The 25,861-nt window shown below is 35.3% G+C and overlaps 3 protein-coding genes across 12 annotated transcripts; 2 read left to right on the top strand and 1 right to left on the bottom strand.

The window, feature by feature from the left end:
- Positions 1–1,660: 1,660 nt before the first annotated feature.
- On the bottom strand, positions 1,661–3,862 carry LOC126582089 (uncharacterized). 7 transcript variants are annotated; one of them, XM_050246090.1, is made up of 6 exons: positions 3,712–3,862; positions 3,281–3,533; positions 3,031–3,121; positions 2,175–2,284; positions 1,966–2,084; positions 1,661–1,882 (listed from the first exon to the last, which is right to left on the bottom strand). In XM_050246090.1, exons 4-6 carry the CDS (start codon positions 2,263–2,265, stop codon positions 1,781–1,783), a joined length of 312 nt encoding a protein of 103 aa, XP_050102047.1. In that variant the 5' UTR covers positions 2,266–2,284; positions 3,031–3,121; positions 3,281–3,533; positions 3,712–3,862; the 3' UTR covers positions 1,661–1,780. The 7 variants fall into 7 exon arrangements, with proteins under 7 accessions (XP_050102047.1, XP_050102045.1, XP_050102043.1 ...); XM_050246088.1 differs by having other exon boundaries at positions 3,035–3,121; XM_050246086.1 differs by having other exon boundaries at positions 3,039–3,121.
- A 5,773-nt stretch (positions 3,863–9,635) lies between these two features.
- LOC126582083 (uncharacterized protein At4g26485-like) lies at positions 9,636–13,221 on the top strand. 3 transcript variants are annotated; one of them, XM_050246078.1, is made up of 5 exons: positions 9,636–10,057; positions 10,176–10,332; positions 10,437–10,641; positions 11,322–11,858; positions 12,943–13,221. In XM_050246078.1, exons 2-5 carry the CDS (start codon positions 10,185–10,187, stop codon positions 12,992–12,994), a joined length of 942 nt encoding a protein of 313 aa, XP_050102035.1. In that variant the 5' UTR covers positions 9,636–10,057; positions 10,176–10,184; the 3' UTR covers positions 12,995–13,221. The 3 variants fall into 3 exon arrangements, with proteins under 3 accessions (XP_050102035.1, XP_050102033.1, XP_050102034.1); XM_050246076.1 differs by having other exon boundaries at positions 11,313–11,858; XM_050246077.1 differs by having other exon boundaries at positions 9,817–10,057; positions 10,164–10,332; positions 11,313–11,858.
- Positions 13,222–15,158: 1,937 nt separating this feature from the next.
- Positions 15,159–19,085, top strand: LOC126582084 (uncharacterized protein At4g26485-like). Of its 2 annotated transcripts, none has more exons than XM_050246079.1 (5): positions 15,159–15,302; positions 15,880–16,036; positions 16,141–16,345; positions 17,101–17,646; positions 18,777–19,085. In XM_050246079.1, the coding sequence occupies exons 2-5, from the start codon at positions 15,889–15,891 to the stop codon at positions 18,826–18,828; spliced, it is 951 nt and encodes a 316-aa protein (XP_050102036.1). In that variant the 5' UTR covers positions 15,159–15,302; positions 15,880–15,888; the 3' UTR covers positions 18,829–19,085. The 2 variants fall into 2 exon arrangements, with proteins under 2 accessions (XP_050102036.1, XP_050102037.1); XM_050246080.1 differs by having other exon boundaries at positions 15,175–15,302; positions 15,868–16,036.
- The last annotated feature ends 6,776 nt before the right edge of the window (positions 19,086–25,861 follow it).

Here is a 25,861-nt window from a genome sequence, read left to right as displayed (position 1 = left end):
GTAGCCGAAGAGGTTATATTGCACTCATGCATTATTATCAATAATGATTTGATATTTGGCTTTATGTTTTCTTGACACTTAATTTAATATTGTCAATTTACTGTGGTAAGGTTATGTCACTACTGAGCTGTTAAAGCTCACCCCTCTATTATTATGCAGGTTTAAGAACTAAACAGTCAAAAAGGGTAGACGGGATAAGATCAGATTAAGTGTGAGGATAAAATTTTGTATTTATCTATTTTAGTCTTGTAAAGAATTATTTCATATTTTTCCACCCAGTTTCACTTTCCTTTTATTTAATTTTATTTTTTAGCTCGCGCGCCGGATTCAGGTTCGAGATTTGTCCTATTGACCCCGGGTCCGGGGCGTGATAGAATGGTATTGTCTACAAGCTACATAAAGCTCTTTATGGTATAAAATAGGCACCAAGGCCTGGTATGAAGAAATATACACCTATTTCTCACAGTGTGATTTTGAGAAGAGTTTGAGTGAACCAACACTGTACATAAAGGCAAGGGGAGTAGACATTTTGATTGTCTCTATATATATGGATGATATAATCTACATTGGTAGCTGTAAATCAATGCTATAAGAGTTCAAGGAAGACATGAAGAAGAAGTATGAGATGATAGATTTGGGACTTCTCCATCACTTTCTTGGGATGGGAGTAATTCAAACTAACTCAAGTATCTTCATTCACCAGGAGAAATATGCAAGTTCCTTGCTGAGCAAGTTTGGATTAAGTGAAGGAAAGTCTATGACAACTCCTCTTGTAGCAACTGAGAAGCTAACCAAAGATGATGGAAGTGGACCTGCGAGTGAAAAAATGTATAGAAGGATTTTTGGTGAGTCTTCTATATCTCACTACCACAAGGCCATACATAATGTATACAACAAGTTTATTAGCTAGGTTTATGCATTGTCCTACTAATAAACACTATGGAACTTTAAAAAGAGTGTTCAGATACATCAAGGGGACCTAGACTATGGTCTGGAATATGTGAAAAGAAGAAAAGCTTGTTTAATTGGCTACTATGATAGTGATTGGGCTGATTCATTGGAGGATAACAAGAGTACATCAGAGTATGCATTTTCTTTTGGCAGTGGTGTGTTCTCTTGGGCTTCAGTTAAGCAAATTGTGTTGCACTTTCAACTGCAAAGGCTAAATACATAAGTGCATCTGAAACCACGGCTCAAGCAATATTGTTGAGGTTTGTTCTTGAGGACTTTGGAGAATTGCAAATTGAAGTACCCATCTTCACTGTGACAACACTTCTGCCATTGCCATTACCAAGAACTTTGTGTTTAGTCAAAAGACCAAGCACATTGACAAGAGATATCACTTTATCAAAGATGCATTGCAGGAAGGCATTATTGACTTGGTGTATTGTCCCACAGAAGAGCAATTGGCAGACATCTCCACAAAGCCACTCGCAAAGGATCAATTCAGTTGTCACAAATACTATTTACTACAGGTTTGCGACAGTAGGTTATGCGTCGCAAATAAGTGGTCTCAGGTTAAAAAAAAAAAGAAAAAGGGCGTCAAATGGGATGCCGCAACGACATTATTTTTAATAACTTCACCAAAATTATTTCATGTGAAATTCACTATAGGTTCCAAACTAAAATAACAATCCAACCTCACTGATACTATTCATAATTCACAAATCAAAAAAACATTTATTTGGTTTCTTTGAGAATGAAGAATGTATTTCACTTCTAGTATTTAAACATATATGCATAATCCTAAACATTTATACCATCTATAATCCTATAGGAATTATGTCACTCCAGATTGGCTTGTTAGTTCGACAAATACCTTCCTCCCCTTGACCCTGCGAGTAATTATGTCACTCCTTGCAGCAGCTCTACTCTTAGTCCTCTGCATAGAGGCTCAAATTAAAACAGAGGTATGTCCACCTACTGACTGGGAATTAAAGGTATCTAATTCAATGGAACTCTTACTGGTAAGTGGTAACACATTAATGATTCAGAGTCGTCTCCTTTCCCTTTGCCAGTGTAGGTTGTGTGAACATCTCCATTGTCACCCTTATTCTCCGCATCAAATTCAGACATCAAAGCCTCTGCAACAGTGCAAGAATTAAAGTTATTACAAACACAAGGTCGGCAAATAATTTGGGAAACAAAAAGAAAAAAATTGCAGCTCTGCTTACCAATGGGAGGTACAGTGTTCTTGAAATACAATTGAATATGAAAGTTAACAAGTTGAACCCCAATAAACTTGGCAAGCACTCTGAGAGGCATATCACTGCGGACAAGGAATCTGCAGTCAAAAGCACACGTTAAGCGATAAAACCATGAGAGAACATTTTCATATAAGACAAGGTATTAACAAAAAGGAGTTTCCCTTTGAAATAACAAGTGTGTCCTCCTTTTCTATGCAAATCTTAAATAATGATACAGTGTGAAAATTATTTGGTACGTAGGCTTCACAACATAGCAATCTTAGAAATTCACAAGCAATCCCCCCCTCCCGTGTACTTTTTATTTTGGTAATTATACATATTCGATGCAGTGAAATTCTCACAGGTAAATAACAGCAATCCTATTTCATTGTAGCGATACAAATCCAGATAATTAAAGCACAAATGAAGGGGTAACTAATTAACTACTCGTGTGCATAATGGTTCCAGGGGTCTAACAAACCATTAACCTTGAAAGCTGAATCATTCTGATTTTCCTACAAGCATAAATGAAAGGGAACCATTTCTTCTTTTCTTTTTTCCATTGCGGCAGCAAATTAAGACAATTAATTTGTTTTTTCCTACGAGCATAACTCGGTGGAACTTTTACTGGTAACACATTAAAAAGGTCGTTCCCAGTGCACAAGACTCCCGCTTTACGCAGGGTTTGGGAGAGGTGAATGTCGGCTAGCCTTACCCCCATTTTATGGAGAGGCTGCTCCCAAGTCTCAAACCCGAGACCTACCGCTCATGGGCGAAGGTACTTACCATCGCACCAAGTGCGACCTCTTTTTACTGGTAACACATTAAATCAAATAAATTCTACCAACCAACCGAGATGATCTTCACATTCCACAGGTTCACAATCGTTGCTAACTCCACACTATCATCTTCGAATCGCATGAAAAACCCCTTAACTGCATCACAAGACAACATACACAAACAACACAATCCATATCAGCTAGAATGCGCTTTCAAAAGTCACATAAAACAAATTCAGAAAGCTACGATCTCAATGACCAAGATAACAATTTCTCAGTGCAATTAAAACCTTAGAACTAAAAGTTTCCACTTACTCTTATCGAAAATCTCGACAAGACGAAAACCACCACAACCCAGTCCCAATCCTCCGCCTTCAACGCCGAGGGTTTATCCCTAACCTCATAAGCAGTCGCCACCGGATCCCTATCCTTGCTAAACTTCTTCTGCACCGTCACGCAGTCCGGCATCGCCCTCTTCATCTGCTTCACCTTCACATCAGTGGGTATATAAACCCCATCTTCCAAAAACTCCTTAACACTGTAAATCATAATCAGCGTCTGGAACGCACTGGGCACCAAAAAGAGAAATCAAAACTTCATTTACAAAGAGAACTCAAAGACCATTCCGTAAGTATGAAACACCGAGCGATATTTCTGTTTGGCTACTGAGAAAAAGCAAGAAACGGAATCGTATTTTTCATTCATCAAAACTTTTATCGGGAAAGAAAAAGAGGGAGAGAGCATACGTCAAGTGATCGGAGCGTAGCTTCGCTGGAAATCGACGCTCGACTGCGAATCGGAGAGAGGGGATTTGATTTGGGGCAACCTGATTTCAGATCTGAGAGGCAGCCAGTAACTTTACCTAAAGATTAAAAACGGTGAAATATCTTTCTTCTAAAGATGGGGCGCGCTATCATGTTTGAATAACAAAAATAAACTTAAATTTAGATAAAAATCAAAATTTATAAATTGATATGCATTAATTTTTTTGTTTAGATTTATAACATAAAAATTTAAAATTTTCGCATGGAAAAAAAACTTGGAATTTGGGACCTTCAATTTCCAAGTTTAAATTCCATGTAAATAGGTGTCGTTTCCCAATTTCTATGATTGGAAGATTAAAATTAACAAATTCGGTTTTTAATTCCATTGTTCTTTTAGGTTAACCAAACAACAAAATTCACAAATTCTAGAAAATAAAATCTCTTCATTTCAATTTCCATCATTTTAAAATTCCTTAATAATTTTAAATTTCTTTATCCAAACATATGGTAAATGAAATTTTTGGAAATGTGTCGTATCAAATATCATCATTTGTGACGTTACTTAAACTAGTATCCCAAAAGTTTTATCCCAAACACCATGCGCGCTAAATTATTGAGAATTCGCAATGGTCGTGTGCTCTCTTGCAAATAAAGTGTCGCCGAAAGGGCCTTTTTCTTGTAGTCTCCCATATTTCAAACTTGCGTCTCTTAATCACATGGGTGTATAGGAAGAGAGAATTTCCATTAGTCCAGATGCTATCATATCCATAACATTCTCCGCCGCCATCGACGACAATACTGGGTAATGGAACCACCTCGTGGTGAAATTTCTCCTCCCCTAAATCGAAAGAGACAATTCTTGGTTTTGAATAAAATCACACATTTCCATGACCATCGCGCGCGAGCTCTAGCCAATGAAGATCTCAATTTAATATGCACCCCGGCCCAATCATGAGACCGAAATTGGTGTCTTTGACTGTCCTCCAAGAACCGGTTTTTAGTGCATAGACGGCCACAACGACTTCTGATTGAGATTTTGCGCACGATACGACCTTGCAATCTTGAGTGGTGGAATCATAACCCATGAAATGTCCGCTGCCAACTGAAATCGATACAACTAGGTATGAACGGAAACTTGTTGATGCCATTTGTACAAGGGTTCCATAAGATGAAGTGTGGTCTGATGAAAGAAAACATATAAGCCCATTGCACGAACCCACAAATTGCAAATGAGAGGAAATACGCCTAGGGTTTGTTCTCACAACGACACCGTCGCCAGCCTTGTGGTGTAATAGTGCATTGTTGTCTAGGTATCGGAGAGGATTGACTGAATAAAGGATGTTTAAGGCAGTGTTGGTGTTGATGCCTTTCAGTGATGAGCGACTGCAATTCTTCGTAATAAAATAGGAACTGGAGATTAAAGCACGCCATGACTTGCAGACACACCAGAATCGTAGTAAAGATTTGGCTGGTAGTTTTGATAGTATGTCGGCAAGGATGTCGTCTTCCATGCTAGGCTATTGGCTAGTTTTCCTCCTCGGTTATGAGCATGAGGGCTAGGGGTTTTTCTGACAGACAATAGAATAATCTAGGATTTAGACTATCAAACGTACTAGGTTGGATAGGAAAACCTATCAATATCCACCACCCAGAGAAATTTTTTAGGGTGATGGGAGCATCCTATGCCATGTGTCATAATATAATTGGTTGAATTTTTTTTTCTTTAAGTTTCTAACCAATTGTATTATTACATTTAGTATACTTGGCTTTGTTCTTAACAGATTAAAAATTCTCTCCACCACTTAGGTTGGATTTTCTAAGAGTTGTACAACTTCCTTACTATGAAGGGAAACGAATTAGTCGCTTGGGAATTTCATTTTAATTAAGGGCTGGTTTAGAAATGTATTTAAAACAACTTAAGTGTTTTTAGTGAAAATGTTTTTTTTATTCCAAAAGCACTTGAAGGATTTCCTTCAAGAATCACCAATTATGTGTTGGAGAAAGTATTGTAAGTATTTTTTCAGGATTCACTACATTTTTTTTATTAAGAATTAGTTCTAAAATCACTCACTTTAGAATTGCTCTCATTCATTTTAAAATAACTTCTAAACAAATCATTTCCAGGATTCACTACTTTTAGAATGCCACGTAGATACGTTTCAGTCCTAACATGTGATCCAACCCCGGCCTTAGGAGATCAACCATCATCATACTTACGATGAGGTAACAATGACAGACTAGAAACGAGTGAGCTCCCAATCCATGTTTGTTATTTTGATTGTATTCTTTGTAATGTAGAAATTATGGAGACTGAATTTTTTTTAAACGGGATAGATTGTAACAACCCGTTCCTAAATTGTTGTAATTTTTTTTCAAAAAATTGTAAAATGACAAAAAACTTCCATATTGGGCTAATTTGAAATCCTACGTGGACATTTGAACTCAGTTTATAATTTGTCTTAATTCTTACTATATTTGAATAGTGCTTGACAACATGTAGGTGTGAGCGCAAACTGGACACAAATCGAACTTGAACGAAGTTTTATGCTCGTTTAAAGTTCGATAACAAATTGGTAAATGTTGGAATAGATTTTTTGCAGGTTATACGAAATATGTATGCAGTTTGTAAAGTAAATAATATATGAAATTTAACGAGGTTCAGCAAGTTGTGCTTACGTCCTCGAGCATTAGCAATTTCTCATTATATGAACTGTAGTTACAGGGAGGGAAATGAGAAATACTTTGGAAACTGGGGAGGATTTTTTTTGTATGGGTAAATTACATAGTACCCCCTCAGGTTTGAGGTTTATTACAATCTCATACAACAACATTTCACTTTCATACATCACATACTATTTTATTTCAATTTCATACATCCGTTAGAAAATCTGTTAAGTAAACTGTTAAGTGATGACGTGACAAATAAGAGGTCTCCATTTGTGCTAACATGGCTGCCACATTTGTGCCACGTGGCTAAACACTTAATAAAAAATTTAAAATATTAAAATAAATAAATAAAAAACCCAGAAATCATCTTCCCCGACCCACCCCCTTCTCCCATCCATCATCACCCACCCGAGCCACCCCTTTCTCCCATCCCCCATCACCCCTCCCCAAAATCCCCCATCACCCACCCCCTTCCTCTGCAAACACAAAAACACCGAGATCACCACCATCGCCATTTTCATGGCGGAGAACCACTCAACCACCACACCTTGTCCTGCTCTTCCTCTCCTCCTCATCTCAAACTCTCTCACCTCACTTTCACTCTCTCAGTTTTGCACAAAGACCTTGAATCACACCACCACCACCTAAGCTCGCCACCTCGACGAGGTTTACCAACCTTTGAGCCCAGAAAACTAGACCTTGGACTATGAACGCGAACCCAGACCACGACCTCCATATTTTTCGGCCAAGATCTCGTGATTTTTAATGTGGATGAGTTTCGAAAATACTTTTGGTGAATTTCTCTCGTCGTTTAGTATCAATTTTAGGTATGGTATATGATTTTTGGACTGGTTTTGTGGTTGATTCATCTTGGGGAAATTTCCCAGTTTTTCCGACGATTGAAGAGGAAGAGGTTATGGGGATGGAAGATAGGGGTGGCTCGGGTGGGATTTTTTGGGGGTGGGTGATGGGTGATTTTTGGGAGGGATGATGGGGGATGGGAGAAAGGGGTGGCTCGGGTAGGATTTTGGGGTGGGTGATAATGGATGGGAGAAGGGGTGGGTCGGGAAAACGATTTCTGGGGTTTTTTTTTTCTTTTACTTTTCTTTAGTTAATTATTTTAATATTTTATATTTTTATTAAGTGTTTAGCCACGTGGCATAAATGTGGTAGCCATGTCAGCACAAATGAGGACTCCTTATTTGCCGCGTCATAATTTAACGGTTTACTTAACAGATTTTCTAACAGATGTATGAAATTGAAATAAAATAGTAGGTGAGGTATGAAAGTGAAATGTTTTAAAGATGTTGTATGTGATTGTAATAAACTTTAAACCTGAGGAGGCACTATGTAATTTACCCTTTTTGTATAACCGTGTGTTTTCTCTGACTAAAAATGTGCTTAGTCTTCTCCTTTTCTCTCTTGGTTTTTTTATGTCCCTTTCCCCTCATTCAGAAGTTTCTTATATGGGTAATGCTAGTAAGATTAACTGTGTAGACTAAATTTTATAAATTAAATGATATAGAGTTAATAGTTAGATTATTACTTGAATGTTGATTAACGTACTTTTTATTTATTTGTGACACATCATATAAGTTGTAAAATATAATCTACCAATTTATTCTAAGGAAAACTAATGAAAAAGATTTGAAAACTTTGAGTTTTTCATTAAAGTGAACAGTACTGGGTGCTTTTCATTAAAGTTCCCTTTATTCTAATTATAAGGAAAACTAATGAAAAGGGTTTGAAAACTTTGAGTTTTAATGATAAACACAAAATAAAAAGTAAAGTGAATAGTACCAGGATTGACTTTTTAGTGTAAAAATGTGGTTTTTCATTAAAGTGAACAGTACCGGGTGCTTTTCGTTAAAGTTCCCATTATTCTACCTAGGTTTACTCTTCTTATATTGGCCAGTCTACTACAATCCTTCAAGCCATCTGCAAATACATCTGCTGGTAGGCATGAAGACGACGAACACGATGATGTCTCCTTTTTATCTTTTTCTTTTTCTTTTGCTTTTCCTTTTATTTTCCCTTTTGCTTTTGGTGTTCTCAGATCTTTTTTGAGATTATCTTCAACCTTTAAATTAAAATCTAAAGCTTTAAGTTTTAAACTAGTTTTAAACTAATGGTAGGACCTAAAATAAATTTGAATTAAAACATAAAATTTGAACAAATTTAACCCAAAATTTTGGTCAGGTTAAAAAGCTGGCCCACCAAAAGTTAGATTTTAAACTAACTCAATATTTCTCTAATAGTTGGGTTTAAAAATAAGTTCTGAGTTAAAACAAAAAATTTGGGCAATTTTAAATTTTTAAATACATTAAATATAACGGCTGAGATCGAATATGATTAAATTTAATGAAAAAAAAATCTTTCAATTCAGAATTAAATCTAACAACTAAAACAATTAAAAAATATTTAAATAAAAATTCATCTAAAAACTCTATAAATACATGTTTCATAGGGTATGTTTGGTGAATTTTCAACTTTTCTTGGAATCTAAATATTTTTATGTTAAAATGTTCATAAAAATAAATTATGATATTTACATATATTTAAACAAGAAAAATCTAGTCTAAATTTATTTTTTAGTAATCTCGAACTAAAATTTTGGTTAGAACTAGCAAAAGTATAGTTTTGTTTTAAAATTTAAATATTTTAAAGTTAAATTTTTAGATTTTAACCAAAAGTTAGAGATGCTATGATTAACAAAACTCTGGGTTTCCTCCTCTCGTAAGGAATGGTCTTTCATAATTCAAAGTGGGAAATGTTTGCAATCTCATGATCACGTATGGGTGTGATGTCATTGCTTACATGGGCGTGATAGTTTTCAGGCTGACTGTCGGTTGGTAATAAAAAAGGGTAATGCTAGGTAGATTAAATTTAGAAACAAAATTTTGAAAACTAGAGAATAGGGGTTGATAATTAGTTTATTATTTAAACGTTGATAATTGTGTTTATTTTTATTGATGACACATTATTTAATTTGTAAATTTAGTCTTTAAATTTAATTTCTATAGCATTATTCTATAAAGAAATATCTGATTTATGGGTTTTGTGGTTTGTGGAGAGAGATTTATCAATGTGATCGATACTCAAAATCGTATATCATGTATCGTTATACAAATTGTAAGATATGTGTACTAAAATATTAATAACTTAAAACATAAAATTTCATACAACTTTTATTACAAAACGTGTTGTACTACTTGTTTTCATGGCAACTTAAAAATTCTCGTTTGTGGGATTGTTTTCTACGAAACAAAGCTTTAACTCTTTGGGGTAAGGTCACACTCATCGAATCAAAAGGCTTCATGCCTTCTCTCCCTCAATCAGAAGCTTCTCTCTCCGTGTCCCTTCTCTCTCCTCCCTCTCGTCGTGTCTCTCTCTACCCGTTATCTCCCTCTTCTCTCTGCAACGCAGAGAATAGCCGTCTCTCCGACGAACCAACATCCCTCAATCACCACATCTCCACCCCTTCACCGCCTGAACTCAACTGAGTTTTGTTTCTCTGGAAAACCAGAGAATCGGAGAGCCGAGCTCGGTTCGAAATCCAAAGGTATCCGACGGTTTTCCCGACGATCTCGACGGCGACTTGCCTCTGGGTTGCCACGAATCGGCTTCTCGTCAACACAAGTAACTTCTAGACCCCTTGCAGGTGAGTATCCACTTCGTTTTAGTGTGTTTCGAACGAGTTTTCTATATATATATATATATATATATATAGTGAAATAGTTCAAAGAGAATACTTATAATTTTTAAAGGAACTTGAGCAGAAATCAAGAATGGGTAAAAAACAGAGACGGATAGGACACTACTCTAGCTCGCAGAAAATACTCTTGGTTGGTGAGGGAAACTTCTCATTTTCTGCCTCTTTGGCTAAAGCATTTCGCTCTGCCACGAACATGGTTGCTACCACTCTCAAATCCCAAGGTAAAATTTATAGACTCCATGGATGTTCACAAACAGAAAATCATTATCTTGATCTTTTTGAATTTGTTTTACATGAATTAATAAATTTTCTTGAAATCTTTCAGATACTTTATTGACAGAGCATAGGAGCTGTGAGGAGCATTTGGAGGAGTTGAAAAAAAGAGGGTGCTTGGTGTTGTATGAAGTCAATGTATATGTCATGCACCGTCATCCCACACTTAAGTCCATGAAATTTGATGTTATCATATTCAACTTTCCTCATGCAGGACATTACCATCGGCTGTGCGAAAAAGACGAAGAGCTCATAGAGTAAGTGACAAAATTTTCCTTGATCTTTTGCACCATGCTTTGTTCCAACATGCTTTCCACTGATGCCTATGTATGAACTTGGCGCTGTACTGATTGATGAAATATTAGGCTCCTATTAATATTAGTGGAAAGATAGTGAGTGTTTATAACAAATATATAATGATGTAATTAGTAATATTTTGATAGATGTTAAATTTAATTAATTTCACCGTTGTCACAAGTTTTCATCTAAGCAGTGACCCGTAACTTATCATTACTTTGTGAATGATAGACAATAATTATGTAATTCCTGATTTGTGGAGATATTTCGTGATCTCTTATTGATTCCCAAATCATTTAGATTAGCCTTCCTTTTATGTAATTGTTGTATGTATTGAATGAGAATTCAACCCTCAATCCTTTCGCAGGATTCAAGGACAAACCTTCTATGTTATTCTCTACTGCTTAATCTTTTAATGAAGTCTTTCATGGTTAATCAATTTTGTTTTTATTTTTTGTTACACAATCAGTTTTGTTTATGCAATGGTGAGGATGCAGGACCAGTTATATAGCAAAATGCAGATTCTTAAAGCTCTGTCTACCCATATTATCAATTTTCATATGGTATTATAACTATTAGTTACTGAATTACTTTGTCATAAGTGATTAATATGGAGCTTCAATGGAGCTAGATTGCACAGGCATTTGTTAAAATCCTTTTTCAAAAGCGCCTGCGGGATGCTCAGCAAAGGTGGTGAAATTCATGTTTCACACATGGTAGGCTACCCGTATGATCAATGGAAGTTGAAGGAGCTTGCTGAGAAAGCAGGCCTGTTTTTGAAAGAGAAAGTGTGGTTCAACAAGTCAGACTACCCTGGTTACCACAGTAAGAGGGGTGGCGGCATCCAGAGCGACAAAATGTTTCGTCCGAAAAAAAAAACATGTTACACCTTCAAATTTTCTCTGAAACAAACAAGTTCTGAACTTTCTGTTTGTAATCCCACAACCAGCATTGTAAGTTATGGCCCTTCACCACCTGGCTATCAGGGTTACATTTGTCCTCCAGCTCACCCAAGCCCCACACTCTCTCCCCGCCTAGACGATTATGAACCTCCAGCTACTCCAAGCCCACCCTTACCCCCTTCCTGCCAAGACCATGATGACCCTCCAGCTCCCCCGAACCCGCCTTCACGCCAAGTTGATGAAGAAATCGGCTGCTACTCAGTCCTTAGAGACTGGTATGTGCATGCTGTCCTTCTTTTACTACCCTTACTAGCTTTCAATTGCAATTGATTTACAAAAGTACCATACTTACTATACCCGTTCCATATTTTATTAACTATGATGGGTCATTAGCTCCTGATATGTTTTTTACCCAACTCCTTTTGCACAACTGATATTAGTGACCATTGTCAATTACCCAAGTTTTCTTATAATGCTCCTTATGTTTTGATTTTCATATTCGACATGAATTGGGTATTGTGTGTTTTACTGTTTGTTGTTTTCTTTCTGTCTTTTTTAGGACAAATTTTTAAGAATAATACTTGCGTTTCCCCATTGGGAATGCACATATCCCACATTTAATAACGTATCTTCTTTTTTTATATATAAACTCCAGAATTAGAATCATCTTTTGTGGCCTATATTTAACTGTAGGGTTATGTAGATGATGCCTTTATTTATATTAATAAGAGAGAGAAGAATAACTATAATCAAATTTAATATAGGATTTACACAGTTACACTTAAATAAAGAAGTTTATAACATCATCCAATTTTTTAATCATTATTCGAACAGAAGGTCATTTAGTCATCTTAATGTAACATATAAATGGACGGTTCATTATAAATATGTTACTTGATGCTCATGCTTTTGGGTGACGATTTGAATAATTTTTTGTAGGTATGAGAAGACTAAAAAGTTAAAACGGTTTTGATTATCAAATCTGTATGGTAAATGTACTTTATTCGAAAGAAGTGGAGTATGTTCATTTTCACAAGAGAACACAAGTATTATCCAAAATTAATCTAATTTCTTGATGATTATCAGCTGTAACTGTAGAATTTTAGAATTAATGGCCAATATGAACCTAGAATCAATTCCATAAGGCGTGACAATATCACTGTACCCTTCGATGTACTTAGATTAAGCATAAACACAGTGAACAGGATGAAATGATTGTACAATTGAAACTAAGATTTGTTGCAATTGAATTATTTTTAAATGCCTTATAATACTATAGGACAACTAAAATTGCTTTTTGGTTTCCGTTTTTCTTCCACTGCTTCACTGACCCCAGCGGTCTCTTGTTTAATTTTGCAGTTTGTCTGCAATTTTTCGCTGCTGGCCGGATATTGGACGCTCGCTGCTTTAGTCCGTTAGATACATTTGCTCTTTTATGAACGGTGCTACTGTGTGGTGTTTGGTAATAATTTTTTAATGGTTGAGATGTCATGTTTCATGTTTCCTGCATTAGATTTTAAAGAATGCAGCATTGTATTTGGTGTAGACAAGATTTTGGGGCAGCTGGATCTGTGTAAGTAGTCCAAGAAAAAACGGTTATATGAGAATATGAAATCGGGCCCTGGTCTCTGGTTTGAACTTATATGGCAAAACAAACTAATTTCACCACTTTATCATCATTTAAATTTTAAATTTTAGCCCATCTTTAGAAATGTTTCATAACTTTTTATTTTATTTTAGGGTTAAGTATGAACAACTATCCAACATTTAAAGGTTACATTAATTGACCTCAATCATTTAAAACATTTCAAATTATGTAACCTTTTTGAAAAATGAACACTTGTTAGATAACTAGCATTAAGTGAAGACCTAGACAAGTATTGATGCGAGACATCGCTTCTGTGTGTCGTTTATAGATCTTTAAATCTCTAAATTGATCCCTTATAACTAGACAATGTTAGTGTTTAACTTGACTAATAGGGCTCCATTTGGTGATTCAAAACTCTATAAATGACGTGTTATTGAAAATCAGCTTCATTATTTGCTCACACCATTACCAAACATTAATGACACCATCAATTAACGGTAGTGATTCAAAAACACTTGGAAGTGTTTCCTACAAGAACTGGTGTTTTTTGGATAAAGTATTTTTAAGTATTTTTCTAAAATTTACTTGCGTTTTTATCAAGAGTTGATTTTAAAAGCACTCTTTTTAAAAGCGACTAGTCTTAAGCTTGAGAGATTTGACAAAAATAAAGTCTTAAGGAAGTACATTTCAACCTGCCCGACTGACCTAAACACATCATTGTCCACAGATGACCCCAAAAGGAAGTAGAAACAATTATTAATTTGCAGTTCTTATTTCCAACTTGTTTTTCCTTCTCCCCTTCCAAACCAATAGTCGATCACATGATTCATTTGGTTAAAGGAATTTTCTTTTTTTAAATTGAAAAGGATTATCTAGGTGCAGTAATTTTTGCATCGTTTGGCTCACTACAATTTTTATGAGATTCCCAGCACAGGACTGCACCTTTTGCTATGTCATGTATTTTTGTGAGAGAAAAAAAAGTAGTTTCATGAGAAAATGATGAAGATTGTGTATTCTGATCACATTAGTAACAATGTAATGAAAAATGTGATGTTTAGTGATTAATTAATCTCTCACACGGCCGAAGTTCTCTTAACGTGGCCAAAGGATTGACCTACCGTTCATTAATTCATTGGCATATATAATTAACAGAATTTACTTATCGTTAGTTTAAATTTTAAATGGGCTTAGATTAATTTTTTGGAGGAAAAATGTGTTCGGAACTCCATAGATGCATCATCAGAAGATGACTTAATTACATCATGTCCTACTAATCATAACATATAGTATAACAAAGAGTGTGACATTGTTAGGACTTGTCTGCTTTCGTATTAGATATTCATATCCTTACTTTTCTTCCTATTGAATGAATTAATCCTAGGGAGTTTTAATCCTATAGTATAACAAAGGGTCTTGCTGCACCTTTGTTTCAGTCTCATTGTTCCAATCTAATGCTTGGTTCAATCAAGCATGAGATTGCAGGGGATGTAAAGATGTATTAGATGCTTCAGGTATTGACAAGTGTACGTAGTTAGGTTGCTAGGTAGTTAAGTTTGTTATCCGTAGTTAACTTACTTAGTGACTAAGATAGCCTTGTCTCTCAGTAATTACTTACTTAATGACTAAGATAGCCTTGTCTATATATATGTGTAGCTATTGTAACACAGATTATTCATTCAATACATACAAGATACAATTCATTTCTCTCTCTAAGATTGCTACTCTCTCGAATCTCTCTTTCTCTCTCAAGAACACATATGATGAACAAGAACTCCTTTGTATTCTGACAGCCTTCTCTCCCTCAATTAGAAGCTTCTCTCTCTGTGTCCCTTCTCTCTCCTCCCTCTCGTCGTGTCTCTCTCTACGCGTTATCTCCCTCTTCTCTCTGCAACGCAGAGAATAGCCGTCTCTCCGACGAACCAACATCCCTCAATCACCACATCTCCACCCCTTCACCGCCTGAACTCAACTGAGTTTTGTTTCTCTGGAAAACCAGAGAATCCGAGAGCCGAGCTCGGTTCGAAATCCAAAGGTATCCGACGGTTTTCCCGACGATCTCGACGGCGACTTGCCTCTGGGTTGCCACGAATCGGCCTCTCGTCAACACAAGTAACTTCTAGACCCCTTGCAGGTGAGTATCCACTTCGTTTTAGTGTGTTTCGAACGAGTTTTAAACGGATCTGTTTTCCGGCTAGTTTTGCAGTGAACCAAACGATCTTTCCGTCCATGCTACGTCTTTTTGGACGAGTTTGAGGTCGTAGTTCAACTCCCGAACCTCCCGAAGCCCAGTTAATAGCCGGTGCTTGAAACCATGATGGAAAATCGGACTGAGTCTCCTCCGTTTGAGTTTGAGGCTTTCCAGCCACTTTTTGGCCAAAAACAAGATGATTGTCGAACTCTATGCCCTCTCCTCAAATTAGCCTAGGGTGTGAATTTTGGCAAATATAGCCTACATCTACATCCACTTCAAAAGAGAGATGGTTTTCTCATTCAACAACTTAGGTTTTACAGCTCCCTGGTACAAATACATATTACAATCACCGATCAACCACCATAATTAAAATACTCTACAACTTCCCAAAAGACCACATTTTCCCGAAGCCACCAGCTGTCTATATATATATATATACATACATACATATATATATATATATATTAGTGAAATAGTTCAAAGAGAATACTTATAATTTTTAAAGGAACTTGAGCAGAAATCAAGAATGGGTAAAAAACAGAGACGGATAGGACACTACTCTAGCTCGCAGAAAATACTCTTGGTTGGTGAGGGAGACTTCTCATTTTCTGCCTGTTTGGCTAAAGCATTTCGCTCTGCCAGGAACATGGTTGCTACGACTCTCAAATCCCAAGGTAAAATTTATAGACTCCATGGATGTTTACAAACAGAAATTCATTATCTTGATCTTTTTGAATTTGTTTTACATGAATTAATAAATTTTCTTGAAATCTTTCAGATACTTTATTGACAGAGCATAGGAGCTGTGAGGAGCATTTGGAGGAGTTGAAAAAAAGAGGGTGCTTGGTGTTGTATGAAGTCAATGTATATGTCATGCACCGTCATCCCACACTTAAGTCCATGAAATTTGATGTTATCATATTCAACTTTCCTCATGCAGGACATTACCATCGGCTGTGCGAAAAAGACGAGGAGCTCATAGAGTAAGTGACAAAATTTACCTTGATCTTTTGCACCATACTTTGTTCCAACATGCTCTCCACTGATGCCTATGTATGAACTTGGCGCTGTACTGATTGATGAAATATTAGGCTCCTATTAATATTAGTGGAAAGAGAGTTGTTATTGGCCCTCCAAAATAGTTGTCATGTACTTCACATTAGTGAAAGAAAAGTGGAGGAATGAGTGTAGGATGAGTATTTGGAGTGTTAATAACAAATATATAATGACGTAATTAGTAAATATTTTGATGGATGTTTAATTTAATTAATTTCAAGGTTGTCACAAGTTTTCATCTAAGCAGTGACCGGTAACTTATCATTACTTTGTGAATGATGGACAATAATTATGTAATTCCTGATTTGTGGAGATATTTCGTGATCTCTTATTGATTCCCAAATCATTTAGATTAGCCTTCCTTTTATGACATTGTTGTATGTATTGAATGAGAATTCAACCCTCAAACCTTTCGTAGGATTCAAGGACAAACCTTCTATGTTATTCTATACTGCTTAATCTTTTAGTGAAGTATTGCATGGTTAATCAATTTTGTTTTTATTTTTTGTTACACAATCAGTTTTGTTTATGCAATGGTGAGGATGCAGGACCAGTTATATAGCAAAATGCAGATTCTTAAAGCTCTGTCTACCCATATTATCAATTCTCATATGGTATTATAACTATTAGTTACTGAATTACTTTGTCATAAGTGATTAATATGGAGCTTCAATGGAGCTAGATTGCACAGGCATTTGTTAAAAGCCTTTTTCAAAAGCGCCCGCGGGATGCTCAGCAAAGGTGGTGAAATTCATGTTTCACACATGGTAGGCTACCCGTATGATCAATGGAAGTTGAAGGAACTTGCTGAGAAAGCAGGCCTGTTTTTGAAAGAGAAAGTGTGGTTCAACAAGTCAGACTACCCTGGTTACCACAGTAAGAGGGGTGGCGGCATCCAGAGCGACAAAATGTTTCGTCCGAAAAAAAAAACATGTTACACCTTCAAATTTTCTCTGAAACAAACAAGTTCTGAACTTTCTGTTTGTAATCCCACAACCAGCATTGTAAGTTATGGCCCTTCACCACCTGGCTATCAGGGTTACCTTTGTCCTCCAGTTCCCCCAAGCCCCACACCCTCTCCCCTCCTAGACGATTATGACCCTCCAGCTCATCCAAGCCCGCCCTTACCCCCTTCCTGCCAAGAGGATGATGACCCTCTAGCTCCCCCGACCCCACCTTCACGCCAAGTTGATGAAGACATCGGCTGCTACTCAGTCCTTAGATGCTGGTATGTGCATGCTGTCCTTCTCCTACTACCCTTACTAGCTTTCAATTGCAATTGATTTACAAAAGTACCTTACGTAGTATACCCGTTCCATATTCTATTAGCTATGATGGGTTATTAGCTCCTGATATGTTTTTTACCCAACTCCTTTTGCACAACTGATATTAGTGACCATTGTCAATTACCCAAGTTTTCTTATAATGCTCCTTATGTTTTGATTTTCATATTCGACATGATTGGGTATTGTGTGTTTTACTGTTTGTTGTTTTCTTTCTGTCTTTTTTAGGACAAATTTTTAAGAATAATACTTGAGTTTCCCCATTGGGAATGCACATATCCCACATTTAATCTTTTTTTTATATATATAAACTCCATAATTAGAATTATTTGTTGTGGCCTATATTTAACTGACAGGAAGAGGGGGCCGGCGGCATAGAGAAAATATAGAGAGAGAAATGTGTTTGTAGGGTTATGTGGATGATGCCTTTATTTATAGTAATAAGAGAGAGAAGAATAACTATAATCAAATTTAATATAGGATTTACACAGTTACACTTAAATAAAGAAGTTTATAACATCATCCAATTTTTTAATCATTATTCGAACAGAAGGTCATTTAGTCATCTTAATGTAACATATAAATGGACGGTTCATTATAAATATGTTACTTGATGCTCATGCTTTTGGGTGACGATTTGAATAATTTTTTGTAGGTATGAGAAGACTAAAAAGTTAAAACGGTTTTGATTATCAAATCTGTATGGTAAATGTACTTTATTCGAAAGAAGTGGAGTATGTTCATTTTCACAAGAGAACACAAGTATTATCCAAAATTAATCTAATTTCTTGATGATTATCAGCTGTAACTGTAGAATTTTAGAATTAATGGCCAATATGAACCTAGAATCAATTCCATAAGGCGTGACAATATCACTGTACCCTTCGATGTACTTAGATTAAGCATAAACACAGTGAACAGGATGAAATGATTGTACAATTGAAACTAAGATTTGTTGCAATTGAATTATTTTTAAATGCCTTATAATACTATAGGACAACTAAAATTGCTTTTTGGTTTCCGTTTTTCTTCCACTGCTTCACTGACCCCAGCGGTCTCTTGTTTAATTTTGCAGTTTGTCTGCAATTTTTCGCTGCTGGCCGGATATTGGACGCTCGCTGCTTTAGTCCGTTAGATACATTTGCTCTTTTATGAACGGTGCTACTGTGTGGTGTTTGGTAATAATTTTTTAATGGTTGAGATGTCATGTTTCATGTTTCCTGCATTAGATTTTAAAGAATGCAGCATTGTATTTGGTGTAGACAAGATTTTGGGGCAGCTGGATCTGTGTAAGTAGTCCAAGAAAAAACGGTTATATGAGAATATGAAATCGGGCCCTGGTCTCTGGTTTGAACTTATATGGCAAAACAAACTAATTTCACCACTTTATCATCATTTAAATTTTAAATTTTAGCCCATCTTTAGAAATGTTTCATAACTTTTTATTTTATTTTAGGGTTAAGTATGAACAACTATCCAACATTTAAAGGTTACATTAATTGACCTCAATCATTTAAAACATTTCAAATTATGTAACCTTTTTGAAAAATGAACACTTGTTAGATAACTAGCATTAAGTGAAGACCTAGACAAGTATTGATGCGAGACATCGCTTCTGTGTGTCGTTTATAGATCTTTAAATCTCTAAATTGATCCCTTATAACTAGACAATGTTAGTGTTTAACTTGACTAATAGGGCTCCATTTGGTGATTCAAAACTCTATAAATGACGTGTTATTGAAAATCAGCTTCATTATTTGCTCACACCATTACCAAACATTAATGACACCATCAATTAACGGTAGTGATTCAAAAACACTTGGAAGTGTTTCCTACAAGAACTGGTGTTTTTTGGATAAAGTATTTTTAAGTATTTTTCTAAAATTTACTTGCGTTTTTATCAAGAGTTGATTTTAAAAGCACTCTTTTTAAAAGCGACTAGTCTTAAGCTTGAGAGATTTGACAAAAATAAAGTCTTAAGGAAGTACATTTCAACCTGCCCGACTGACCTAAACACATCATTGTCCACAGATGACCCCAAAAGGAAGTAGAAACAATTATTAATTTGCAGTTCTTATTTCCAACTTGTTTTTCCTTCTCCCCTTCCAAACCAATAGTCGATCACATGATTCATTTGGTTAAAGGAATTTTCTTTTTTTAAATTGAAAAGGATTATCTAGGTGCAGTAATTTTTGCATCGTTTGGCTCACTACAATTTTTATGAGATTCCCAGCACAGGACTGCACCTTTTGCTATGTCATGTATTTTTGTGATAAAAAAAAGTAGTTTCATGAGAAAATGATGAAGATTGTGTATTCTGATCACATTAGTAACAATGTAATGAAAAATGTGATGTTTACTGATTAATTAATCTCTCACACGGCCGAAGTTCTCTTAACGTGGCCAAAGGATTGACCTACCGTTCATTAAGTCATTGGCATATATAATTAACAGAATTTACTTATCGTTAGTTTAAATTCTAAATGGGTTTAGATTAATTTTTTGGAGGAAAATGTGTTCGGAACTCCATAGATGCATCATCAGAAGATAAGATGACTTGATTACATCAAGTCCTACTTGAGCTTTCATAATCATAACATATAGTATAACAAAGAGTGTGACATTGTTAGGACTTGTCTGCTTTCGTATTAGATATTCATATCCTTACTTTTCTTCCTATTGAATGAATTAATCCTAGGGAGTTTTAACAAAACATTTCTGGTACTGTTCACTTTTAACAAAAAACCACATTTTTACCTTTAATTGGCACTATTCACTATACCTTTAAAAAGACTTTTCGTTAAAAGAGAAGTTTTTTTGGACTTTCAGTTAATTTTCTTTTAATCCTATTGGTTATAGGAATGAAGAGAAATTTTGGCTCTTCAATGATGGAGGAGTACTCCTCCTCAAAATATTTATTCACAAAATTTTGTATTTATAGTCAAAACGCATATTAAAGCTAAGATTGTTTAGTCGTCGAGATATATAAAAAATAGATGATAAAAGCATTACAACATGTTTATCTATTAATGTTTAACTAAAAACGACCTTAGTTTTCATTAACTTTTTGCAAAAATGATATTTACAAGGTAATTTAAAAAATGAACAGTTTGAATTAACCACGAAGTTTTGTGAATAGACCATGAAGTATTTGCGGATGATCTTCTCCTCGTTGGTTGTGATTTTTAAAAGGAAAAATTAGTATCCGGTCCCTAGTTTTTACTGTTCATTGACTAACACCTTATTAGTTCTCAAATTTTGATTCAAGTCCCTAGCATTAATGTGATAGTGAATTTACATGTTTATTATATAATTTTTTTAATATAAAAATTAGTAATTAATTTAGGGTTTAATACTCACACCTCTATTAAACTTCTAATTAATTTTCAATTCAAACATTTCCAAAATAATAAAAAATTAAATTAAATTAAGTTTGTACCTATTAGTTTTTTTTATATATAAAAAGATTCTCAATTTTTTAATCTTAAATTTACCCATTCATATAATTTTTCAATTTTTTTAATCTTAAATGTACTCATTCTCAAATATATCAATTTGTTATATGTAAAATGTACCCTTTTTTAATATAAAATCCATTCAAATTTTTTAATCCATGTTTAAACTTATATGGGTACATTCTTTTTCGTTGATTTGAGAATGTATCCATGTTTTGGTACAATAACTTTTTTTGTTAATTTTGGTTAATGTACCCATACATATATGTATATATACACACACACACACACACAATATAATAGAGAGAATAATTTATATTTTATTATTTTTAATCCCATAAATTATGGGTTTTATTTAAAATATCATTAATACAAACAATTACAAATTTCAATTTTTATTTTTTAATTAAAAAAATATAGTAACTTACATTATTACATTAATATCAGGGACCTCAATCAAAAATTAAAAACTAACAAGGTTTCAATCAAAGAATATTGATAGCTAGGGACCGCATCCAAAGTGTCCCTTTTTAAAATAACTTGACACATTCATTCCTCTTTTCTATATTTCCTTTTTCTGTAATTTTATAATTAACTAGGAGCTGGTTGGTCCATTTGTATATTGATTTTTGCCGTCCTTGGTTTTTGTTATTTCAGATAAATAATGAAATTTTGAATAGAATATTTTTTTTTTTGTGAGCAAACAATATTATCTACATTAGAAGAGAGCTGGGTGGGAAGATGAATACCACTAGATCATAGTATTAAGTGACTGACTAAGTGAGGATTAGAAACTTCAATAATTCCAAATTCCTTTTTTTTTTTTTTTGATAAATGATAGATTTGTTTAATTAGATGTTAGATTAGGAAGTCAACAGGATTTGAACCCAAGTTGTGGTGCAAGTTCAACACTCATCTCCACCACTATAATAAAAGGCCACTTACAATTTTAAATTCCAACTGAGTAGACGACTTCCATCAAGTTGGGAATTAAAGTAGTTGACTTTTTATCGTGCGATTTTATCTTTATATATAAAGGCAACAACTCTTTTTGAGGTCACAAGTTTCACTAAAAAGTTTTAGACAAAAATACCCCCAAAACAAAAAAAAAAATAAAAAGCAACCCACAATAATGCACCAAATAAGGTAAGGGTATTTTCGTCTTTTTAATAGTGTTTTTTGAATAATTAATTCTTTTTGTACAGTGTTTTTTAATTAGTACCTCACAATAGACTAACATGTGATTCAACAAATTGTTCATTAAATATTATTTTATCTATTTTTAAACACGTTCAAAGCATCTCAAGAAGCGTGTAATGCCGATTATAAAAAAAATCTTTCGCACGCGCATAATAATGTGATTAAATTAGTTGTCCAATGATTGTTTTTTTTTTTTTGAACAAACAATATTATCTATACTACGAAGGAATGGATGGGCTTAGCCTCACAATGGGCTAGCAATAATGTGATTCAATCAGTTATTTATTAAATAGTATTTTCTCTATTCTTAATGTAAATTCAATAGAATGTAGATAGAAATTGAAATACTGATTTTATTATGTGAATTCAGCTGCTTTGATTAGTTTGTGAGGGTTTTTCCAGCATGATCCAAGATTATTCATTTACTTCAAATATTTGACTTTCCTTTTGTAAATCCACGCATATAAATACATTTAAAATATGTAAGTCGCATGTAGCACGTCGTGATTCAAAAAATGTCTTCTGCACATGCGTGAGCATGTGCATGAAGGCTAGTTAAACCCTTAAATGAGATATGATGTGTCGTCATTTGATATGATTTCACAAAACAATATTGTCCTTTTAACGAGTGAATTGGGTTAATAGTTCATCACAATGCACAACTTATTAAGCACCTCTTTGAGTAAGATTATAGGAGCGTTCACTGCGTGGGTGTCTCGCTCACCCTTATTTTTCGTTGATCCTGTTGTTGCGTTGGTTTGTTCTCTTGGTGCTAGTGGTGGCTTTGCGATGGAGACACATCTGTTGGCTACTGGTTTCCATTCCAGTCTTAGGTTTTCTTGTTGTTGTTTAGCTGGCCACTTTTGGGCATAGCTAATGTATTTTCTTATTTGCTATTGCGCTTATATTTAAATGGTGAGCTACCTTTTCCTTGTTCTTGCCTTTTTATACAATGGAAGTATTTTAGTTTGACCAAAAAAAAAACACGAAAGAAATGTTAATGAGAAGAGGAAAAATGTTGCATTACTATCAAGACAAAAATGAAACTAAACAAAAGGTTGTAGTTGTTGTGACATATGTTCTAATACTGTTTGGACCTGATTTTACACCATCGGCCCAAGCAACTGAGGCCGTTGAGTGAGCATGGTTCTTGATCGTCGGATATGGAAGTTAAAATATTTTGTTATTGTTAAGAAATAATATTATGGTTTTTAATCATAATAATTATCTTTATCTCGGTTTTCTTGTACAAAATAAGTGGGATTCTCATTATCTTTAATGGGAAGCAGTAACAACAAAGTTCAGATTAACTTGGGTCTATTGGCTGTAGACGTGTTGATTGATAGGAGATCATCACGAGGGATTTGATATCATCTAAAAAAAATCGTAGTCATGGATAATGATGGCATAGGAAACCTAGGTAGACTAGGCTTTTTGTTTTACTTGGTGATGGATGTGACAGATTGGTTTGAAATGATAAGGATGCTTTGAATTTTCAAAGTCTCTTTGAAAAAATCTGGATGCAACGCAAAGAGGCTGGCGAGGTTTTTGGCAGAATATATTAAAGAAAATATCGGTTGTTTTGATATTGTTTTTTGGAGTATATCCGGGAAAAGGCTTTATTGGATTGGTGATCACGTAGGCTTAGCTATAAATACAAAGCTGCAGATAACAGAAATGGGCTCCAACTCAACACATAAACTGCCCTATGCAAACCCTCGCTCTACGCGAAACCTCTCAAACATCTTGAGATTTTTATTTTCTTTTTCGCCAACACATCTTCATTTTGGATAAACAACACTGTGAAGGCAACCGGCGAACATCTTCAGTTTGGATAAACAGCACTGCGACGAGGCCGATTGGTTATCTATCCAAGTCTTGGTCTAGAAGGATGTTCGAATCCTTTTTGGCAGAGGTCATCTCATTAGCCTTCTCGGTGAAGCGAGGTGTTACCAGGTTACTACATTCGGCACCCTGGGAGCCAAATTTGATATTGAACTTCGCAGAACTAGTAGCATTGTCTTCAGGCTCTAGAACCCGAAGGCCGAGATGTGTTCCTTCCTCGGCCGCAGTCGAGAGATTAAGAAGTCAGCAGCGCGCCCAACTCGACATCAACAAATTTTACTCACTAGTCGAGCTCAGCCGTCGAGTTGGCACGCCCCGCACACAACCGAATGACGTAATTAGCTTATTAATTACTCGGCCTGCGCGCCACATAGGCTTGGTAGTTTTTAGGGTCAACAAATACATATTGTGATTATGTAAATCCTAAGTAGAGTTAGACTAGGAATCCTTTGGGATCTAGAAGATCTTTCCTAATAGACTTTGTAGTACTTAGAGAGCCAGTTTCTCTCCTTCTTTTTACTATAAATAAAGGCACAAAGATTGGGGAATTAACACACAATTCCTCAAGCCTATTCTCCACTCTCTTTCTCTCCATGTCGTACCCCTCAGTAAATATATGTCACAACACATTATCAGCACGCTCCTCACGCTATGCTAAAGAGAATTTATTTGTCTTCAATCAGGAGAGTATTACGTTTCAATTATTTTTAATTGATTAAAGTTTGATTTTATTGAATTCATATACTTTTATTGATTCAATTTATTTTTTCTCTTATGTTGAATGTGATACAAGCTTGAAGATAAAAGCCAAAATTGAAGAAAGAATCTCTACATACCCATTCACAATATTCATCACGCAATCTAGGTTCTTCTAAAACAACAGTGTTTATCTCGATATTTTTTTAGCCTTGAATGCATGAACCTTCACCATAATGCATGACCAAACTTTATGATTTACGAATTTTAGATTCTACATAAATTGTTTATGCATTATAATCATGATATTGCTATTATGTGAATTAAATATGTGTGGATATAGGAAGAAAAAAAAAAAAGTGGGCTTAGATGCCCTAGTCTACTTTAGACAGGGCCTGATCTATAACTCCTCAACTTGAGCATGCAGCTCGCGCAGGAGCTGCTGAGCCGAAGCTCACTCTAAGCCAAACATAAGGGTCTCGAACAACTTGTCGTTCATGTCATCTTCTCCATCCACCTCATAAATTTTGTGTGATTTTCCATCGAGTTATATGATCTCCGACAACATAGACGACCTGCAATCATTTCCAGGTAAGGCCCACGATTTTCCGATGACTTGAAGTCATCACAGTGGTGAAAGCTGACGACTAGATGTCGTCCGATCCCCTCCCCGATATTAAGGCTTCGAGTTTTCCTTCGAAATCTCCACAGAGTTCAAGATTTCTCACTCCTCAGATGTTTGGAACCCTACCCCATCGAAATCCCGTTCGATTTTGCTCGGAACTTGTCGCCGCTTGTAGTGTCGTGCCTAGTTTCCTCAACGACAACATACTCAGGTTTTGCTAGGGTGTCCGTAACCCAACTCGAGGCCTTGGGCCTCCTCTCGATGCTCAGCCCAATTGCTCAGCTCACAGTCTTGGGCTTAAACAAATTGTCCTTCAATTTTTTGGGCCTCTATTTTGGG

The sequence above is a fragment of the Malus sylvestris genome, chromosome 9, assembly GCF_916048215.2.
Source record: "Malus sylvestris chromosome 9, drMalSylv7.2, whole genome shotgun sequence".
Classification (NCBI taxonomy): Eukaryota; Viridiplantae; Streptophyta; class Magnoliopsida; order Rosales; family Rosaceae; genus Malus; species Malus sylvestris.
Note: the sequence above shows the minus strand (reverse complement) of the source record. Positions and strands in the feature narration are given on the sequence as shown.